This window comes from Silene latifolia, chromosome Y (genome assembly GCF_048544455.1).
Source record: "Silene latifolia isolate original U9 population chromosome Y, ASM4854445v1, whole genome shotgun sequence".
Lineage (NCBI taxonomy): Eukaryota > Viridiplantae > Streptophyta > Magnoliopsida > Caryophyllales > Caryophyllaceae > Silene > Silene latifolia.
Window position 1 is genome coordinate 134,336,026 of NC_133538.1, and position 15,519 is coordinate 134,351,544.

General features: G+C 39.1%; 3 protein-coding genes across 4 annotated transcripts; all 3 read left to right on the top strand.

Annotated features, from left to right (window-relative positions):
• The first annotated feature begins 502 nt into the window (after window positions 1-502).
• Window positions 503-10,516, top strand: LOC141633517 (photosystem I chlorophyll a/b-binding protein 5, chloroplastic-like). Of its 2 annotated transcripts, XR_012538310.1 has the most exons (7): window positions 503-758; window positions 1,086-1,218; window positions 1,551-1,663; window positions 1,878-1,979; window positions 2,192-2,280; window positions 2,748-3,055; window positions 10,488-10,516. XR_012538310.1 is itself a non-coding variant. In XM_074445972.1 (6 exons), the coding sequence occupies exons 1-6, from the start codon at window positions 556-558 to the stop codon at window positions 2,888-2,890; spliced, it is 783 nt and encodes a 260-aa protein (XP_074302073.1). In that variant the 5' UTR covers window positions 503-555; the 3' UTR covers window positions 2,891-3,061. The 2 variants fall into 2 exon arrangements, 1 of the variants encoding a protein (XP_074302073.1); XM_074445972.1 differs by lacking the exon at window positions 10,488-10,516 and having other exon boundaries at window positions 2,748-3,061.
• On the top strand, window positions 5,261-7,141 carry LOC141628966 (uncharacterized). The gene is made up of 3 exons (XM_074442046.1): window positions 5,261-5,756; window positions 6,078-6,395; window positions 6,645-7,141. Exons 1-3 carry the CDS (start codon window positions 5,261-5,263, stop codon window positions 7,139-7,141), a joined length of 1,311 nt encoding a protein of 436 aa, XP_074298147.1.
• Window positions 10,517-10,621: 105 nt separating the features above from the next.
• Window positions 10,622-13,290, top strand: LOC141633622 (chloroplast stem-loop binding protein of 41 kDa a, chloroplastic-like). The gene is made up of 6 exons (XM_074446056.1): window positions 10,622-11,641; window positions 11,949-12,070; window positions 12,168-12,270; window positions 12,364-12,502; window positions 12,592-12,869; window positions 12,953-13,290. The coding sequence occupies exons 1-6, from the start codon at window positions 11,228-11,230 to the stop codon at window positions 13,133-13,135; spliced, it is 1,239 nt and encodes a 412-aa protein (XP_074302157.1). The 5' UTR covers window positions 10,622-11,227; the 3' UTR covers window positions 13,136-13,290.
• The last annotated feature ends 2,229 nt before the right edge of the window (window positions 13,291-15,519 follow it).

The following is a 15,519-nucleotide window of genomic DNA, read 5'->3' on the forward strand; positions in this document are numbered from 1 at the left end:
TTAATTTGTAACAGTGGCTGCATTATATAAGGTTCTCATATAGTATTATAGGAGCTCAAATAGATGTTGGATCCACTCTCTTCTTTTGTTTCTTGTGAATGGCTAAGAGGTGATCATGAATCGTCTGCTCAAATTTTGGACGGTCAGACCCGTTATGTCCGTTCAAACCTGGCTCTCACATGAAGGGTAGCTAGTAAGATACATCCAACGAAGATGTAATGTAATAGTTCAGCAAATTAACAACAATAACAAAATTTTCAAAACTCTGGTCACCCAACAACAAAATCATTCAAGTCAAATATGTTCGTCTTTGTTATAAAATACGGAGTTCATACTGCCAAAGAAAATCGCATTTTATATGTTCAATGAGTTTTTCAATCGAGCTTGTTAATGTGTTGGTTTTACTGATGATACGGTCCTATACTCCTAGGCTTCTAGCAGTAACATTTTGTGAAATTTTATGGTATATCTCAGGATAAGTAGGGGCCCATAAGCTATCAAATTCCTACAATGTATAACGCAATGCAACACAAGGCAATTAGAAACTAAGGAGGTATGGCTGCTTCTGCATCAAAATGCTTTCTTCAACGTCTGCCATGCAATTCTACTAGTACATCTTTTCTACTGAACGACATTTACAAGTCTTCGTATGTATGCCCATCAACACCACTCAGATCAACAAAGCGAGCCGTGGTTCAAGCGCAATCACGCCCAACTTGGCTTCCTGGACTAGACCCTCCTCCTTATCTTGATGGAAGGTCAGCATTTCAATCTATATTCAATTTTGGTATAAGTTCGCGTACAAAAGAATACAGGAACTCTGAAACTAATGTATAAAGGTTTTGATGTTGAGGGGTCATTTGGTAATGATGGACTTCCAAAATAGTTAAGGCATGATGTACACATTGTTGCCTCTTGTATGGTGAAGTATCACATTATTGACACTAGACCCATCTACCCGTTATTGCGACTTGCAAGGCAAGGCCAGTAACTGATCCGACTCTTGCCGTGTGTGACTACTGAAGGTCTGAAGTAGTATTTACTGAACCATCTTTCTTTGATTGTGGAAATGGCTCTTTGGTTAGTTTGGCTGGAGACTTTGGATTTGACCCGCTTGGGTTGGGAGAAGATCCGGAAAGCTTGAAATGGTATGTGCAAGCTGAATTGGTTCATGCCCGTTTCGCTATGGCTGGAATTGCTGGCATTCTATTTACAGATGTGAGTTGTGCTCCCTCCTGAATTGACTGTACTATTGTTGCCATCATGACGTTGCTAATGTAGGGGTGAGGCTGCAATGCTACATACATTGATCTCTTCTTTGAGACATTGTGGTAATGTTTGTTGTCATTGTAGCAGACTGAAAAATGAATTGAATAATGAATGCAATCTGACAGTATCTGTGTAACTGTGCTCCTGCATTGGCAACTGAAGCTTAACACAAATGTACTTGACCATATGCTAATTGTCGGAAAAAATGTTATAATCAGATTTGAGATGCAGGATAATGAAAAGCATGCGTAATCTGCTAGTCTATTTGCTATGCATTGCAGTTGCTTCGTACGACTGGAATCAGCAAATTGCCAGTCTGGTATGAGGCAGGTGCAACAAAATTCGACTTTGCAAGCACAAGGACCCTCTTAATTGTTCAATTGATCTTGATGGGGTAATGTTTATGCTCTCCTGCACTTTTATCTGCATAATATCTAATCACAGATTTTACAATACACCATTCTTTCTTTTGGTATAAAGGGAGTCACAAGGATAGTTTTGATGCTATTTTAAGTACGCCCTTTAATCAAATGGGGACAATATAAATTGTTACGTAGGCAGTAGTTCTGTAGAAATGTAACTTCTGATGTTGTTTCTGTTTTACACAGATTTGTGGAAACTAAAAGGTACATGGACTTTGTTAATCCTGGCTCACAAGCAGAAGGTCCTTTCTTTGGGATTGAAGCAGCGTTTAAAGGGCTAGAACCAGGGTGATTTCTCGCTTCTTTAAATACGGCCTCTTTAGTTCCAGCAGGTCATAGGTCATATAATTGTCCTTTTTGGAGAAGCAATAAAAAGGGATTATTGTTAAAGATTGACATTTTTAGCTGAACTTCAGAGTTCAGAAAGCAAGAAAGCCAGAATTACCTGTGTCTGACGGTCTTACCTACAACTATTTATTCCTTGATTTGTAAAAATACAGGTATCCTGGAGGTCCTTTGTTAAATCCACTTGGCCTTGCAAAAGATATAAAGAATGCTCATGACTGGAAGCTCAAAGAAATTAAAAATGGTGAGTCGTAATTTTTCGTATTCTTCAACTTCATTTTAGTTCCTGAAATACATTATATGGTTCAGTATGGCTCTCTAGTTATTTCTACAATGTGTTGGAGTAAGCCTCAATCACCCGTTTTCCCTGCAGAAATTCCTAAAAGCTTTGATATCTATTGACTTTGGTCTAAATGCAACTGCCACAAATCATGAGCTCTATGGGATAGGTTGCTAGCCTTGCTACCATTAAATATTCCATCTTGATCTCATAATTATGATTTATGAATCCATTTTGTTTTTTGCGCCACCTGATTAATTTGGATTTGAGTTAGGTAGGACTACTTGGTCGGGAAAGCTTTCCTTCCCGAGTTTTAACATTTCTGCATTCTAAGGGCACAAACTGATTATTCCATATGAACTCTTTACCAGTTGATTTTAGCGATCACAGTTAAAAATGTGAGTTCTGTAACATTTTTTTTTTTTCTGCAGGACGACTGGCAATGGTAGCGATGCTTGGAATCTTTGTGCAAAGCTTCGTAACTCATGCCACCCAATTGAGAATCTTGTACAAAGACCTCTCTGTTCCATGGCATAAAACTATAATTCAGATAATCTCCGGTTCCAGTTCTTGATGAGTTTTTCAAAAGAAGCAATCTTCAGATCAGAAACTTAATTCTACATGGGTCAATAGCTAATTTCTTATGTCATGTAAGGGCAACTGATGTACAGTTGGATTTTCTTCTTCAACCACAAAAAATTGTGAGAATATAAATCTTTTTCCTGTAAAATCAGGTTCGGTACCTGATGAACTCCTATTTCTACTACATTTTGGCATCATTTTGAGCTCAATTGGTAGCATTTGGTAGCGGTTTGTGACGTTTTTGACGTTATTTAGCCAATTCCATATGTTTCATCATTTAGCCTAAGTTCAAGTGAAGATTAGGAAGCCGAAAGATCAAGAGAAATGTCCAAGGAAGAGCCAAGAACAAGCTTGAAGAAATGCACCAAGAAAGCCTTCCAAAGGATCAAAGGAAGAACGAAAGGAAGACGGACTCCAGCAGCAAACTCGCACGGTGCGAGTTTCTGTTCCAAAACTCGCACCGTGCGAGTTTTCTGGGTTTGGTGACTTTTGTTCCCGTTTTGTATTACGGGCCTTCCCCTTTATTAAGCCCATTGATTACTAGGTTTTGGGTGTTATATATAGCAAGTTTGCAATTAGGTTAAGCATCTTTTATTCACTTTAATTAATCAAGGTTGTAATTTGGGAATATTTTCATCTTTTGAATTGGGTTTTAGATCTAATTATGGAGAACTAATCTCCTATCTTAATCCGACTCAAAGCTTAAACTTTGGTTGTAAGATCCTTTAATCCTTCTTTAATTTTAATTATCATTGTTAATCCTTTTGTGTTTATTGTTTGAATTTTGGAATCCTTGTTTATATTGAGTAATTAAGTGTGATTTCCTTGTTGCTTAATTAATCAAGTTCCTTAATTTATTGTTGTCGAGATTATTAAGTGTGATTTCCTTGTAATCTTATCTTTGCAACACCTTGTTATTATGCTAATGAATGTGATTTCTTCTTGGCTTAATTAGCAAGTAAAGGATTAACTTGTAATTGGGCATTAATTGTGATTTCATTGTGTCTAATTACCCCTATTGAATCTCTTGTGCTCATATCTTCTTATTAATTTGTCCAATGTATGTGATTTCTACTTGGTAGAATTGATAAGTTGGGTTATTTGATTAAGTGTGATTTCCTTGTCATTTGGCCATTATTAAGGAGATTTAGAAGATTTATCTTCACAATAGGGTGATAATATATAATTGAAGGATTGATTGAAGGGTTTTGTCAACTAAAGTGCCAAACTTTGAGTCGGGTTAAGTCTCTCTTAATATTGATTAATTTCCATCTTAAACTCTTGATTGTTTACTTGCTTTACACTCTTGTTTGAATTTGTCTTGCTTTTGTTACAACTAAAACCAAACCAAAAACCCCCTCTTTTACTTAATTGTTGTTACTTCTTTGCAATTGTTCTAATTACCCTTTTAATTTCACTTTCGCAAAACCCATCTTCTCTTGGGTTCGATCCTTTGCTTGCTATTGTACTAGTTTATAATTAGTGCTAATTAGTGTGTTTAGTGGTATATAAATTGTTAATTTGGCCGTCTTTTAGTGCGACATTTTAGGCGTGTCAAATTTTGGCGCCATTGCCGAGGAGGGTAACGGTTTTGCTAGTGTTTGTTATTTGTGTTTTTAGGATAGTTGTGTTAGTTAGTCTTTGTTTCTTGTTGATAGTGTCTTGTTCTTTACTTGTGTGAACCTTTTGATTGTGTGCACTTGTGTAGAATTGTTTATGGTCAATACTAGGAATTCAAGAGAACCACTTTTTCCTTTCGATCCGGAGATTCAAAGATCACTTGCTTGGATAGGAGGAGGTATTAGAAGAGACAACCCGGTTATTGAAGAAATTGATCCCGGTTTTCAACAAGACCAAAGAGAAGATAACAACATCCTTTTGAACAACCATACCCATTCAAATCATCATGGGTGATCGTGAGGAAGAACAACCACTTGAACATGGTGAAAGAGAGAACCCACGACGTGGTAGAACTATTAAGGAACTTACCGCCCCGGATCTCACACAAGTACCCTTGTGTATCTCCTTTCCGGCCTTGGCGGAAAATGCCACCTTTGAGTTGAAGTCCGGGCTCATTCACCAATTGCCCCAATTCCATGGGCTTAGCACGGAAGATCCCAACAAGCATCTCAACAAATTTCATGTTGTTTGCTCAAGCATGAAGCTAAATGGGGTTACCGATGAGCAACTTCAACTAAGGGCTTTCCCTTTCTCACTCAAGGACGCGGCCAATGATTGGCTTTATTATCTCCCTACCGGGAGCATCACCACTTGGAATCAAATGAAGAAGGCTTTCTTAGAAAAGTATTTTCCCGCTAGTCTCTCATCTCAATTGAAGAAAGAAATAAGTAATGTTGAACAAATGGATGGGGAGAACTTGTATGAATATTGGGAGAGGTTTAAACAACTTCTTGCTAGTTGTCCATACCATGGGTATACCGATCATGACCTTCTCTTGAACTTTTGTGGTGGTCTACTTGAGGATGATGCTAGAATGATTAAAGCCGCCACCCAAGGTGGAATTGAATACATGTCGGTCCAAGAAGCAAATGAGTTGATTGAAAGGTTGGTAGGAAGCTCTAGGAATTTTGGGAGGAGAATTAAGAAGTCAAGTGGAACATTCTCTTCAAGGCAAGGTTCCAACCATATGGAGGAGAAAGTTGACTTTCTCACTAATTTGGTGAAGGAACTTACAAAAGGTGGTGGGAGTACTTCTCATGTGAAATTTTGTGGTCTTTGTAATGACCCAACTCATCCCACCGATGGGTGTCCATCTTTGCAAACGGAGGAAGCAATTGAAGTGGTGAAGGCTATTGGTTTTAGGAAGTTTGACCCCTATTCTAACACTTACAATGAAGGTTGGAAATCTCATCCAAATATGGGGTGGGGTGGAAACCAAAACCAAAACCAAAATCAAAATAAAAAAGGGGCTTCAAACTCTTCATTTCAAAAGCCAAATCAAAGCCAAAACCAATCTCAAAATTCCTTGGAAGAAATGATGAAAACACTTGCTATGAGTCAAATGACAATGCAAAAAGAAAGCCAAGCCTTGCTACAAAATACCAAGGAATTTCAAAATGCCGTGCTTCAACAAAACCGACTCACCGACTCTAGGTTTGTTAACCTTGAGACCCAAGTTGGTCAAATCCTCACTACACTCAATTCTCAACCCAATCAAGGAGGGAGTCTCCCTTCTCACACCATTCCTCCACCCAACAAGGAACAAGCAAAAGCGGTCTCTTTGAGGAATGACAGAGAGTTGGAAGAGGCACCCAAGGCTCCTAAGAAGACAAGACCACTTCCTATTGTTCATGAAGTGGAGGATGTGATTGAAGATGAAATTGAAGTGGTAGTGGAACAAGGGGAAGCATCTACACCTCAACACGTGAGGGTGAATGAACCGCTTCCGGAATATGAGCCACAAGCTCCATTACCAAGTGCTTTGAATGATACAAGGATAGTTGACAAGAAGACTTCAAGCCTTTATGATATCTTTCGTAAAGTGGAGGTAAACATTCCTCTCCTTGATCTTCTTAGTAGTGTACCCAAGCATGCAAAATTTTTGAAAGAGTTGTGCACTACTAAGAGGACCAACAAGGCTAAGAGCATGAAAAAGGTAAGGGCTAGTGAACATGTGTCGGCAATGTTTCAAAAACGGGTGCCACAAAAATGTAGTGACCCGGGCATGTTCACCATCCCTTGTAAAATTGGTGATTTGGATTGTCAACATGCTATGCTTGATTTAGGTGCATCCATTAATGTCTTGCCCAATTACCTTTATGAGTCACTTAAGTTAGGACCTTTGAAACCAACTCGTACGGTCATTTCTTTGGCCGATAGGTCCAATATCTATCCTAAAGGGGTTGTGGAGGATGTCTTGGTGAAGGTGGGGGGAATGCTTTTCCCCGCCGACTTCTATGTGATTGAAATGGAACCCGAGAAAGGCTCCACTCCCATTTTGTTGGGAAGGCCTTTCATGAGAACTTCTAACACCAAGATTGATGTATCTAGTGGACGCCCCACAATGGAATTTGAGGGGGAAAAGATTGAGTATAGCATACATGAGGCTATGAAGTACCCATCCGAGACTTCATCTTTGTGTTTTCTTGAAATTTTTGAGCCAATTGTGCAAACCGTGTATGAATTGTGCAAAGTTGATCCATTAAATGTTGTTTTGACTAATGGATTGGTTGGAGAGGATGAGGGAGGAGAGCAACATCAAGTGGGGGGGGGGGGGCTTTGACTTTTGGTGACATACCTCATAATGATGCACCATTTGATGAACCCATGCCTAATGCCCCCTTTGATGAGCCACATTTCACTCCTCCCCAAATGCCACAACAACAACCACAATACCCTTTTTCGGACCCTCAATTCAACTACCCGGCCTTCCAATCATGGCAAACCAACATTACCAACCGTGTCTCAAACATTGAATCTACCCTCTCCCAAATGCAACTAACGGAGAATGCTCGGTGGGGAATCACCGAAAACCGCTACCACCATTATCAAGAAGACTTGGAAGAGATGCGTTATACTTCAAACGCAACTTTTGATATGGTGGCCGCGATGAATGCTCAATTCATGCAACAATTCCCCACCCAATACGAAGGGTACAATGAGGCTAAGGTTGAGGAAACAAGAGCCGAAAGGGCTAGGATGAGAAGAAGAAGAAGAAGAGAATCAAGAAGAAGAGGAGGACCTCCGGACTTTGGAGGTGCCTCTAGCTCACACTCTTGAGTGAGTTTAGGGTGTTCACCTCACACTTTGGGGACAAAGTGAAAAATTAAGTGTGGGGTGGACATGAGTTGGTATCATGTATATATTGTAATATATTTCAATTCCATGCATTGTTCTTCATTCAAAAAAAAAAAACGAAAGAAAAAAGAAAAAAGAAAAAGAAAGAAAAGAAAAGAAAAAAAAAAAGAGGAAAAACCCGGCTAGGATGAAAACCCGAAAGGGCATCCTAGGCAAAAATGGGAAAGTGGTCGAGGTCGGAGTGAAAACCCGAAAGGGCACTCCGGGCAAAATGAAAAAATGAGTGCGAGACACGAGAGTAGAAGTGAGGAAAATGCTAAACCGAAAACCCGCAAGGGCGGGCGGTTTAGGCAAAATGAGAGATTTAGCCAAAATGAAAAATGATTGAAACTCTCAAGTCTTGTCACATATTTTTACTACTTCCTACATGGTGTTGGTGACATAAGTGGAGGTGTCAAAGAAGGTTGGAAGGGTAGGTTAGAAGTAGACCTGGCAAAATCAACCCGACCCGATTGACCCGACCCGAAAAGGATGACCCGAGACCCGAAATCGACCCGAATTGCTGAACCCGAATGACACCCGAAGCCCGAAGTGACCCGACCCGACCCGAAAATGACCCGAGCTTTCATGGACCCGTAACAGACCCGACCCGAAATGACCAATCCGAAACCAATCAACTCGAAAATGACCCGACAAAATATAACTTTAATTGACTCTAATAGACTTGAAATGTCTCTATTCTCTTAATCTTTGACCCGAAAATGGCCTGACCCGAATTAACCCGACCCGTTTGACCCGAAACACACCCGACCAACAAATCCGAAATAGACCCGTAACCCGAAATGAACTGACCTGATCCGAACTAACCCGAAAATTTGAGAAACCCGATATTACCCGACCCAAACTGGCCCGACCCGAACCCGACCCGGTTGACCCGTTTGCCAGGTCTAGTTAGAAGTGTGCCAAGGCTAGGAGGGGGATTTAGAAGCTTACTTTGTTACTAGTACTTGGCATACTTGAAGTATGGGATTGTGTTGACTTGTATTATACTTTGTTGGAAAGTTGTGTTTGGATGATGAGTTGTTGTGAATTGTTGAAGAATGGAGGTGTTTGAGGTTACCAAATTGATAGATAGGAGGGGCTTTAGTGACCATGGTAGCCTTGTATTACCAAGTGGAGTGATAAGGGGGAGTAATAAGGAGGAAGTGTTGAGTTTTGGGAAGGATGAAGGGATGAATTGGTGGAATTTGGGTCACTCACTCACTTATTGGAGCTATGAAGGAAAGTGACCATGAGCTTAGTTGAGGGACGACATAAGAAGGAAAAAGTGAGTTGAAGAGAGGGGATTAGGAGTGCCCATACTTCTTGGCCTAGGTGGTGATTAGCTTTATTCTAGTTTGCTCGGGACGAGCAAAGGGCTAAGTGTGGGGTGTTTGATGAGCTCCTATTTCTACTACATTTTGGCATCATTTTGAGCTCAATTGGTAGCATTTGGTAGCGGTTTGTGACGTTTTTGACGTTATTTAGCCAATTCCATATGTTTCACCATTTAGCCTAAGTTCAAGTGAAGATTAGGAAGCCGAAAGATCAAGAGAAATGTCCAAGGAAGAGCCAAGAACAAGCTTGAAGAAATGCACCAAGAAAGCCTTCCAAAGGATCAAAGGAAGAACGAAAGGAAGACGGACTCCAGCAGCAAACTCGCACGGTGCGAGTTTCCTGTTCCAAAACTCGCACCGTGCGAGTTTTCTGGGTTTGGTGACTTTTGTTCCCGTTTTGTATTACGGGCCTTCCCCTTTATTAAGCCCATTGATTACTAGGTTTTGGGTGTTATATATAGCAAGTTTGCAGTTAGGTTAAACATCTTTTATTCACTTTAATTAATCAAGGTTGTAATTTGGGAATATTTTCATCTTTTGAATTGGGTTTTAGATCTAATTATGGAGAACTAATCTCCTATCTTAATCCGACTCAAGGCTTAAACTTTGGTTGTAAGATCCTTTAATCCTTCTTTAATTTTAATTATCATTGTTAATCCTTTTGTGTTTATTGTTTGAATTTTGGAATCCTTGTTTATATTGAGTAATTAAGTGTGATTTCCTTGTTGCTTAATTAATCAAGTTCCTTAATTTATTGTTGTCGAGATTATTAAGTGTGATTTCCTTGTAATCTTATCTTTACAACACCTTGTTATTATGCTAATGAATGTGATTTCTTCTTGGCTTAATTAGCAAGTAAAGGATTAACTTGTAATTGGGCATTAATTGTGATTTCATTGTGTCTAATTACCCCTATTGAATCTCTTGTGCTCATATCTTCTTATTAATTTGTCCAATGTATGTGATTTCTACTTGGTAGAATTGATAAGTTGGGTTATTTGATTAAGTGTGATTTCCTTGTCATTTGGCCATTATTAAGGAGATTTAGAAGATTTATCTTCACAATAGGGTGATAATATATAATTGAAGGATTGATTGAAGGGTTTTGTCAACTAAAGTGCCAAACTTTGAGTCGGGTTAAGTCTCTCTTAATATTGATTAATTTCCATCTTAAACTCTTGATTGTTTACTTGCTTTACACTCTTGTTTGAATTTGTCTTGCTTTTGTTACAACTAAAACCAAACCAAAAACCCCCTCTTTTACTTAATTGTTGTTACTTCTTTGCAATTGTTCTAATTACCCTTTTAATTTCACTTTCGCAAAACCCATCTTCTCTTGGGTTCGATCCTTTGCTTGCTATTGTACTAGTTTATAATTAGTGCTAATTAGTGTGTTTAGTGGTATATAAATTGTTAATTTGGCCGTCTTTTAGTGCGACATTTTAGGCGTGTCAGTACCTTTAAGTACGTTTATTCATTTTAGATGCTGAATACTAGTAAGTAGTAACTACTAACTAGTAAAGTAACTGCTGAAACGGATAGATACCAACTAAACAAATCTGGCCTTAGGTTTAATATAAACAGAAAAACATGAGAAATCTTGTTGTACTCATTTCAGTGTGACAAATTCAGATAATTGGATTTTGGAATATGTTCAGGAATCATGAGACACGCCTAGTACTGTGAGATACAACAAATTCAGAGCATTTAGATTTAGGAATGATAATTCTTGTTATCATCTTCGTGCTCAAATCCAGTGAATGATCCAAAAAAAAAGGAAAATGGTGCGCTTTCGGAAAATGGAAGAGTAAAAAATTTCATGTTTTCTTCTTAAATGAATTTCCGAATGTCCTGGTTCTCGAAGTGCCATAAGCTTTGTACACAACTCTTTGCACTCCGACTGTGCCTCAAATTTCAATTTGGTACGATCAATCTCATTCACGATTCACGGTTATTGATGTTGGGAATTTATGTTGCAGGCAAGTTACTGAAAAAATGTGTATTTTCACTTCCTGCATCTTTATTAATATTGTGATTTCTGGTCCAGAATGAGACTGAGATAAGTAGGTCCCCAATTTATTTCATTCACCACCACTTAAATATCTTCTGGTCATATTACCCCATGATCTAAAATAACCAATTTATAATACAATAAGATCACATATTGAATCAAACTTGAGCTAATTGTACACAACATGGCTACTATATCAGCATCTCTGTCATCTTCCCTCATCTCGTCGAAACTTCAGCAATCATTCAGTGTTAATCCTTCAATAAAATTCACACCCTTGTCACCCTTCAATTCATGCAGCATTTCTTCTTCTAATTCCTCTTTATTCTCCTCTGTTACCTCCCTGCATTCATCCAGAAACCACGCTCTTTTTCCTACGCTTTGCAGAAAGAGCAATGTTGGTAGCAGCTTCAGCATCAATGCAAGTACTGGGAGTAAGAAAAAGGTTCTTATAGTTAATACCAGCAGTGGAGGGCATGCTGTGATTGGGTTTTACTTTGCGAAAGAGCTTCTGGGTTCCGGTCATGAAGTCACAGTCTTTACTGTTGGAGATGAGAGTTCTGACAAAATGAAGAAGCCCCCTTTTAACCGCTTCTCGGTATGTTCAGTATCTCATTCTCTACAGCTTATTGTTACTTTGATTTATAATTGGTGATAAAATGTCACAAGTGTGTGGTTGTGGATTGAAAATATGTTTAACAAAGTGTAATTCACTGTTCATTGACTTTAAAGCATAAGTGTGGTTGCAGATTGAAATGTGTTAATCAGGTGATAAAATGTCATAAGTGTGGTTATTGTGTAATAAATGAGTGTTTTTTCAGTAAAAGAACCGTCTCACACTGTAAGACAGTCTTGTTCTATAACTTTTATTTGTTGATGATTTGATATGCCTCACTGTTGAACAGGAAATTACAAGTGCTGGTGGCAAAACTATCTGGGGAAATCCAGCAGAAGTTGGCAAAGTAGTAGGAGAAGAGTCCTTTGATGTCGTTTTGGATAATAATGGCAAAGACCTTGAAACTGTCAGGTAATGCATTCGTAAACCTGGTGTCTAACACCTGTAGCCAAGTCTGAGTGATATATATAATTCCGTATGGACTAACAAAACCAATTTTCGTGCATAGGCCGGTGGTTGACTGGGCAAAGAGTTCAGGAGTAGAACAATTTCTATTCATCAGTAGTGCTGGAATCTATAAGCCTACTGATGAGCCCCCTCATGTGGAAGGAGTTAGTATTCTATTCATTTAAAACCCTACTTTTTTGTGATTCATCATGTCACATTATACAATTTCATGATTCTCTGTTTTTCACTTTGTTCAGGATGTTGTTAAAGCTGATGCATCTCATGTCGCAGTTGAAGAATACATTTCCCAGACTTTCAGTAGCTGGGCATCATTCCGGCCACAGTATATGACCGGATCTGGAAACAACAAAGATTGTGAAGAATGGTTTTTTGACCGTGAGTTTATAGTACCGTCTCATACATTGTTTTTCAGTTAAAAACATTCTATTCATGTTTCTGATCTGAAACTTTGGCAAACAATTCAGGAATTGTACGAGACAGGCCAATTCCGATCCCTGGCTCAGGAATGCAGCTCACTAACATCAGTCATGTGAAGGACTTATCATCAATGCTAACTCTAGCAGTTGAGAACCCGGCTTCAGCAAGTGGCAATATCTTCAACTGCGTAAGTGACAGAGCAGTGACCCTTGATGGGATGGCAAAACTCTGCGCTCAAGCAGCTGGACTCCCAGTCAAAATTGTACATTATGATCCAAAGGCAATAGGAATAGATGCCAAGAAAGCATTTCCTTTCCGTAACATGGTAAGAAGAGTAATTTTGGATAAGATCGTCTTACAATGATTTTTCAATGACTTGAACTATCTGTGAATGTGATCTACGCACAGCACTTCTACGCGGAGCCAAGAGCAGCTAAGGAAATCCTAGGATGGAAGTCGTCTACGTACCTTCCTGACGACCTAAAGGAGCGGTACGAGGAGTATGTAAAGATTGGGAGAGACAAGAAAGATATCAAGTTTGAGTTGGATGATAAGATACTAGATGCACTCAAGGCACCAGCAGCAGTGTGATCTTCATGGTCTTGTCACCAAAACTATGAGTTAACTTCTAAGGATGCAAATTTTGTGTATAATTCATGTACCCAAATACCATTTTCTGACTGATACCCAGATCATTTATGAATACACTATACAACACTACTATTTTATCCGTACAATTTTCATCACCTCTATGCAATTTTCATCATCTATGTTTGACTTTATCGATCAATCTATTTAAATATTAAATATTTCGAGTCAAAAGCATAAAATGTCGATTGATAAAATTGCGCTAGAAATAAAACAAAGCAACTGGATATCAGTCATAAAGTAGCAATAGATTTTTTTTTAAATCGAAGATCTCGTAAAGACGATTAATTTGAAAAAAAGATTCGTTGCGTTCCGAACTCGTGACCATGAATTATAGGCCGTGAAAAAATTTTAGTGGAAAAAGAGGGTGCTCCTTTGAAATCCGAAAAACATGGGATACCTTGTAGAATATCCCTAAATTTTGAATGGTTTGACTCGTAATTCCCTGATCGACCCCTTTGACAAGTCTAGTCTATACTAGACCTAGCAAAGTTGATTCGGCCTAATAAGATTCACCCGAGACCTGAAAACAACCTGACATTGCCTAACCTGAAATCCGAATTGACAACCCGACCTGGCCTAAACCCAACCTAACATTGATTGACCCAATATTAACCCGACCCAAGATCACCCGTCATGCAATTGACCAGATCCAGAATGGTCCCTAATGACCCAAAATTATAGGTATTTAAGTCATATTTATGTTATATAGATCAATAAAAGGTTTATTGGTTAAACAATCCACAATACATAATTACTTTTGTAAGATTTCTTTGTTAGTCTTATTAGTATTCATTAAAGTGTTTTCCATTGACCTGAAATGATGACCTATAACTCGATGTGAACAGACTTGAAATCACATCGATCCAAAATGACCAAAACCGAAATTGCCCGCCAACTTGACATCCGAATGTGACCCGAAACAAAATGTAGGATAGACCAGAAATTATCCGCCAAATTGACCTGGCCCAAACTCGACTTGATTGGCCTATTTGTCACCTCGGCTCCCTACTATGTAAACCTGGCAAAGGAATCAACGGGCTTGAATTTGGGTTCTGTAACACCCCAGCCCAAACCTAGGGTCGGTAGCGGTCACTCACGATTGCTCGCTAGACTGTGTACATGACCCACAAATCAACACAAGTCCTTTCCAGCGCATTTTGTCCTCACTCATGCGCATCCTACGAACCTTCCCAGAAGATCACTCATCCTAAGACAACTCTCAGCCAAGCACGCTCAACTATGGAGTTCTTTTGCATTGATAACTAGAAAAGAAAGTGCAGTTTGTTGATATGAGTAGTACTTTCAATCCCTTTAAGCACTGCTCAGATTCTAAGCCTATCAATGAATCTCTTTATGGAGTTACCTCACCCGAATAACATCTTCGGTTCAGTGGAGTATTACACATCCCAAATTGAAAAACGCAACGTCCTCGTTGCGCCTAACAGCATCTGACCGCAGCCAAGCCAGAATCCTCTCCTGCTAGGTGTCACGGTCCGGTACTTTTGCCGGATCGTGGTGCGCACCCTTGCCCAACTCTAGGGCAAGAATGCAAGCAACAAGGGTCTCGTACTAGTGAGGGATCGCCCACTAGCACGTTTCTCGGGGTGTGTGTCGGGAATCTTAGTCACGATTATCAAGTCCTGCACACGAAAGCAATAAAAGTAAGTGATACCGTCGTCAGGTACCAAAAATAAATACCTAAGTACTACTAACAGAAGCTAGCGGTAAGTAGGGTCGATCTCCACAGGGAGGCAAAATGAGATTAATCTGTTTAATTTTAGTCTATGAGTAACGGGGGTTGATTGATTGTAATTAATCTAAAACTAATCTAAAGCAAAGAGAGAAAGAGTACGAGAAAATAAGAGAAGAGTAATAATAGAGAAAGATACTAGGATTTCGGGTCACTACAGCTATGACGGTCTAAAAAAGCTAAGGTCCGGTCTAGGTACTCATAGAAGGGCAGTGAATATCTCCTTTCGGTCTCTATTCGCCCTAGATTACTTCTAACTTGACTTTCGCTCTCATTAGAGTAATCTAATGCCTAAATAACTCTAGGTCCTTTCGGTCCACTAGGGTAGTCTATTGTTCATAATTAGGTCTATTCCCTTCCAATCTTTCGATCTAGGTCAGAAATTCCCAAGTTATCTAGCTAGTCTCCGGTCGGTCGATTCGCTAGATGTAACAATTAAAACAACTATGAGGCAATTCTACTTATACCAATTCCAGATCTAAAACATATTAGTCCATCTATGCTATAAATTCCCTAATCATAGCATGCAAATTAGCTATTCATGAAAAGGAATTAAAGGAAAAGAGAACAACAA

Coding starts and splice junctions, on each gene's coding strand:
- LOC141633517 (XM_074445972.1), top strand. CDS start 556: ATGGCTGCTTCTGCATCAAAATGCTTTCTTCAACGTCTGCCATGCAAT. Junction 1,219..1,550: donor CTGGCATTCTATTTACAGAT/GTGAGTTGTGCT, acceptor TATGCATTGCAG/TTGCTTCGTACGACTGGAAT. Junction 2,281..2,747: donor GCTCAAAGAAATTAAAAATG/GTGAGTCGTAAT, acceptor TTTTTTCTGCAG/GACGACTGGCAATGGTAGCG.
- LOC141628966 (XM_074442046.1), top strand. CDS start 5,261: ATGGATGGGGAGAACTTGTATGAATATTGGGAGAGGTTTAAACAACTT. Junction 5,757..6,077: donor TTCTAACACTTACAATGAAG/GTTGGAAATCTC, acceptor AACCCAATCAAG/GAGGGAGTCTCCCTTCTCAC. Junction 6,396..6,644: donor AAGCCTTTATGATATCTTTC/GTAAAGTGGAGG, acceptor TGCTTGATTTAG/GTGCATCCATTAATGTCTTG.
- LOC141633622 (XM_074446056.1), top strand. CDS start 11,228: ATGGCTACTATATCAGCATCTCTGTCATCTTCCCTCATCTCGTCGAAA. Junction 11,642..11,948: donor CCCCTTTTAACCGCTTCTCG/GTATGTTCAGTA, acceptor ACTGTTGAACAG/GAAATTACAAGTGCTGGTGG. Junction 12,503..12,591: donor TGAAGAATGGTTTTTTGACC/GTGAGTTTATAG, acceptor CAAACAATTCAG/GAATTGTACGAGACAGGCCA.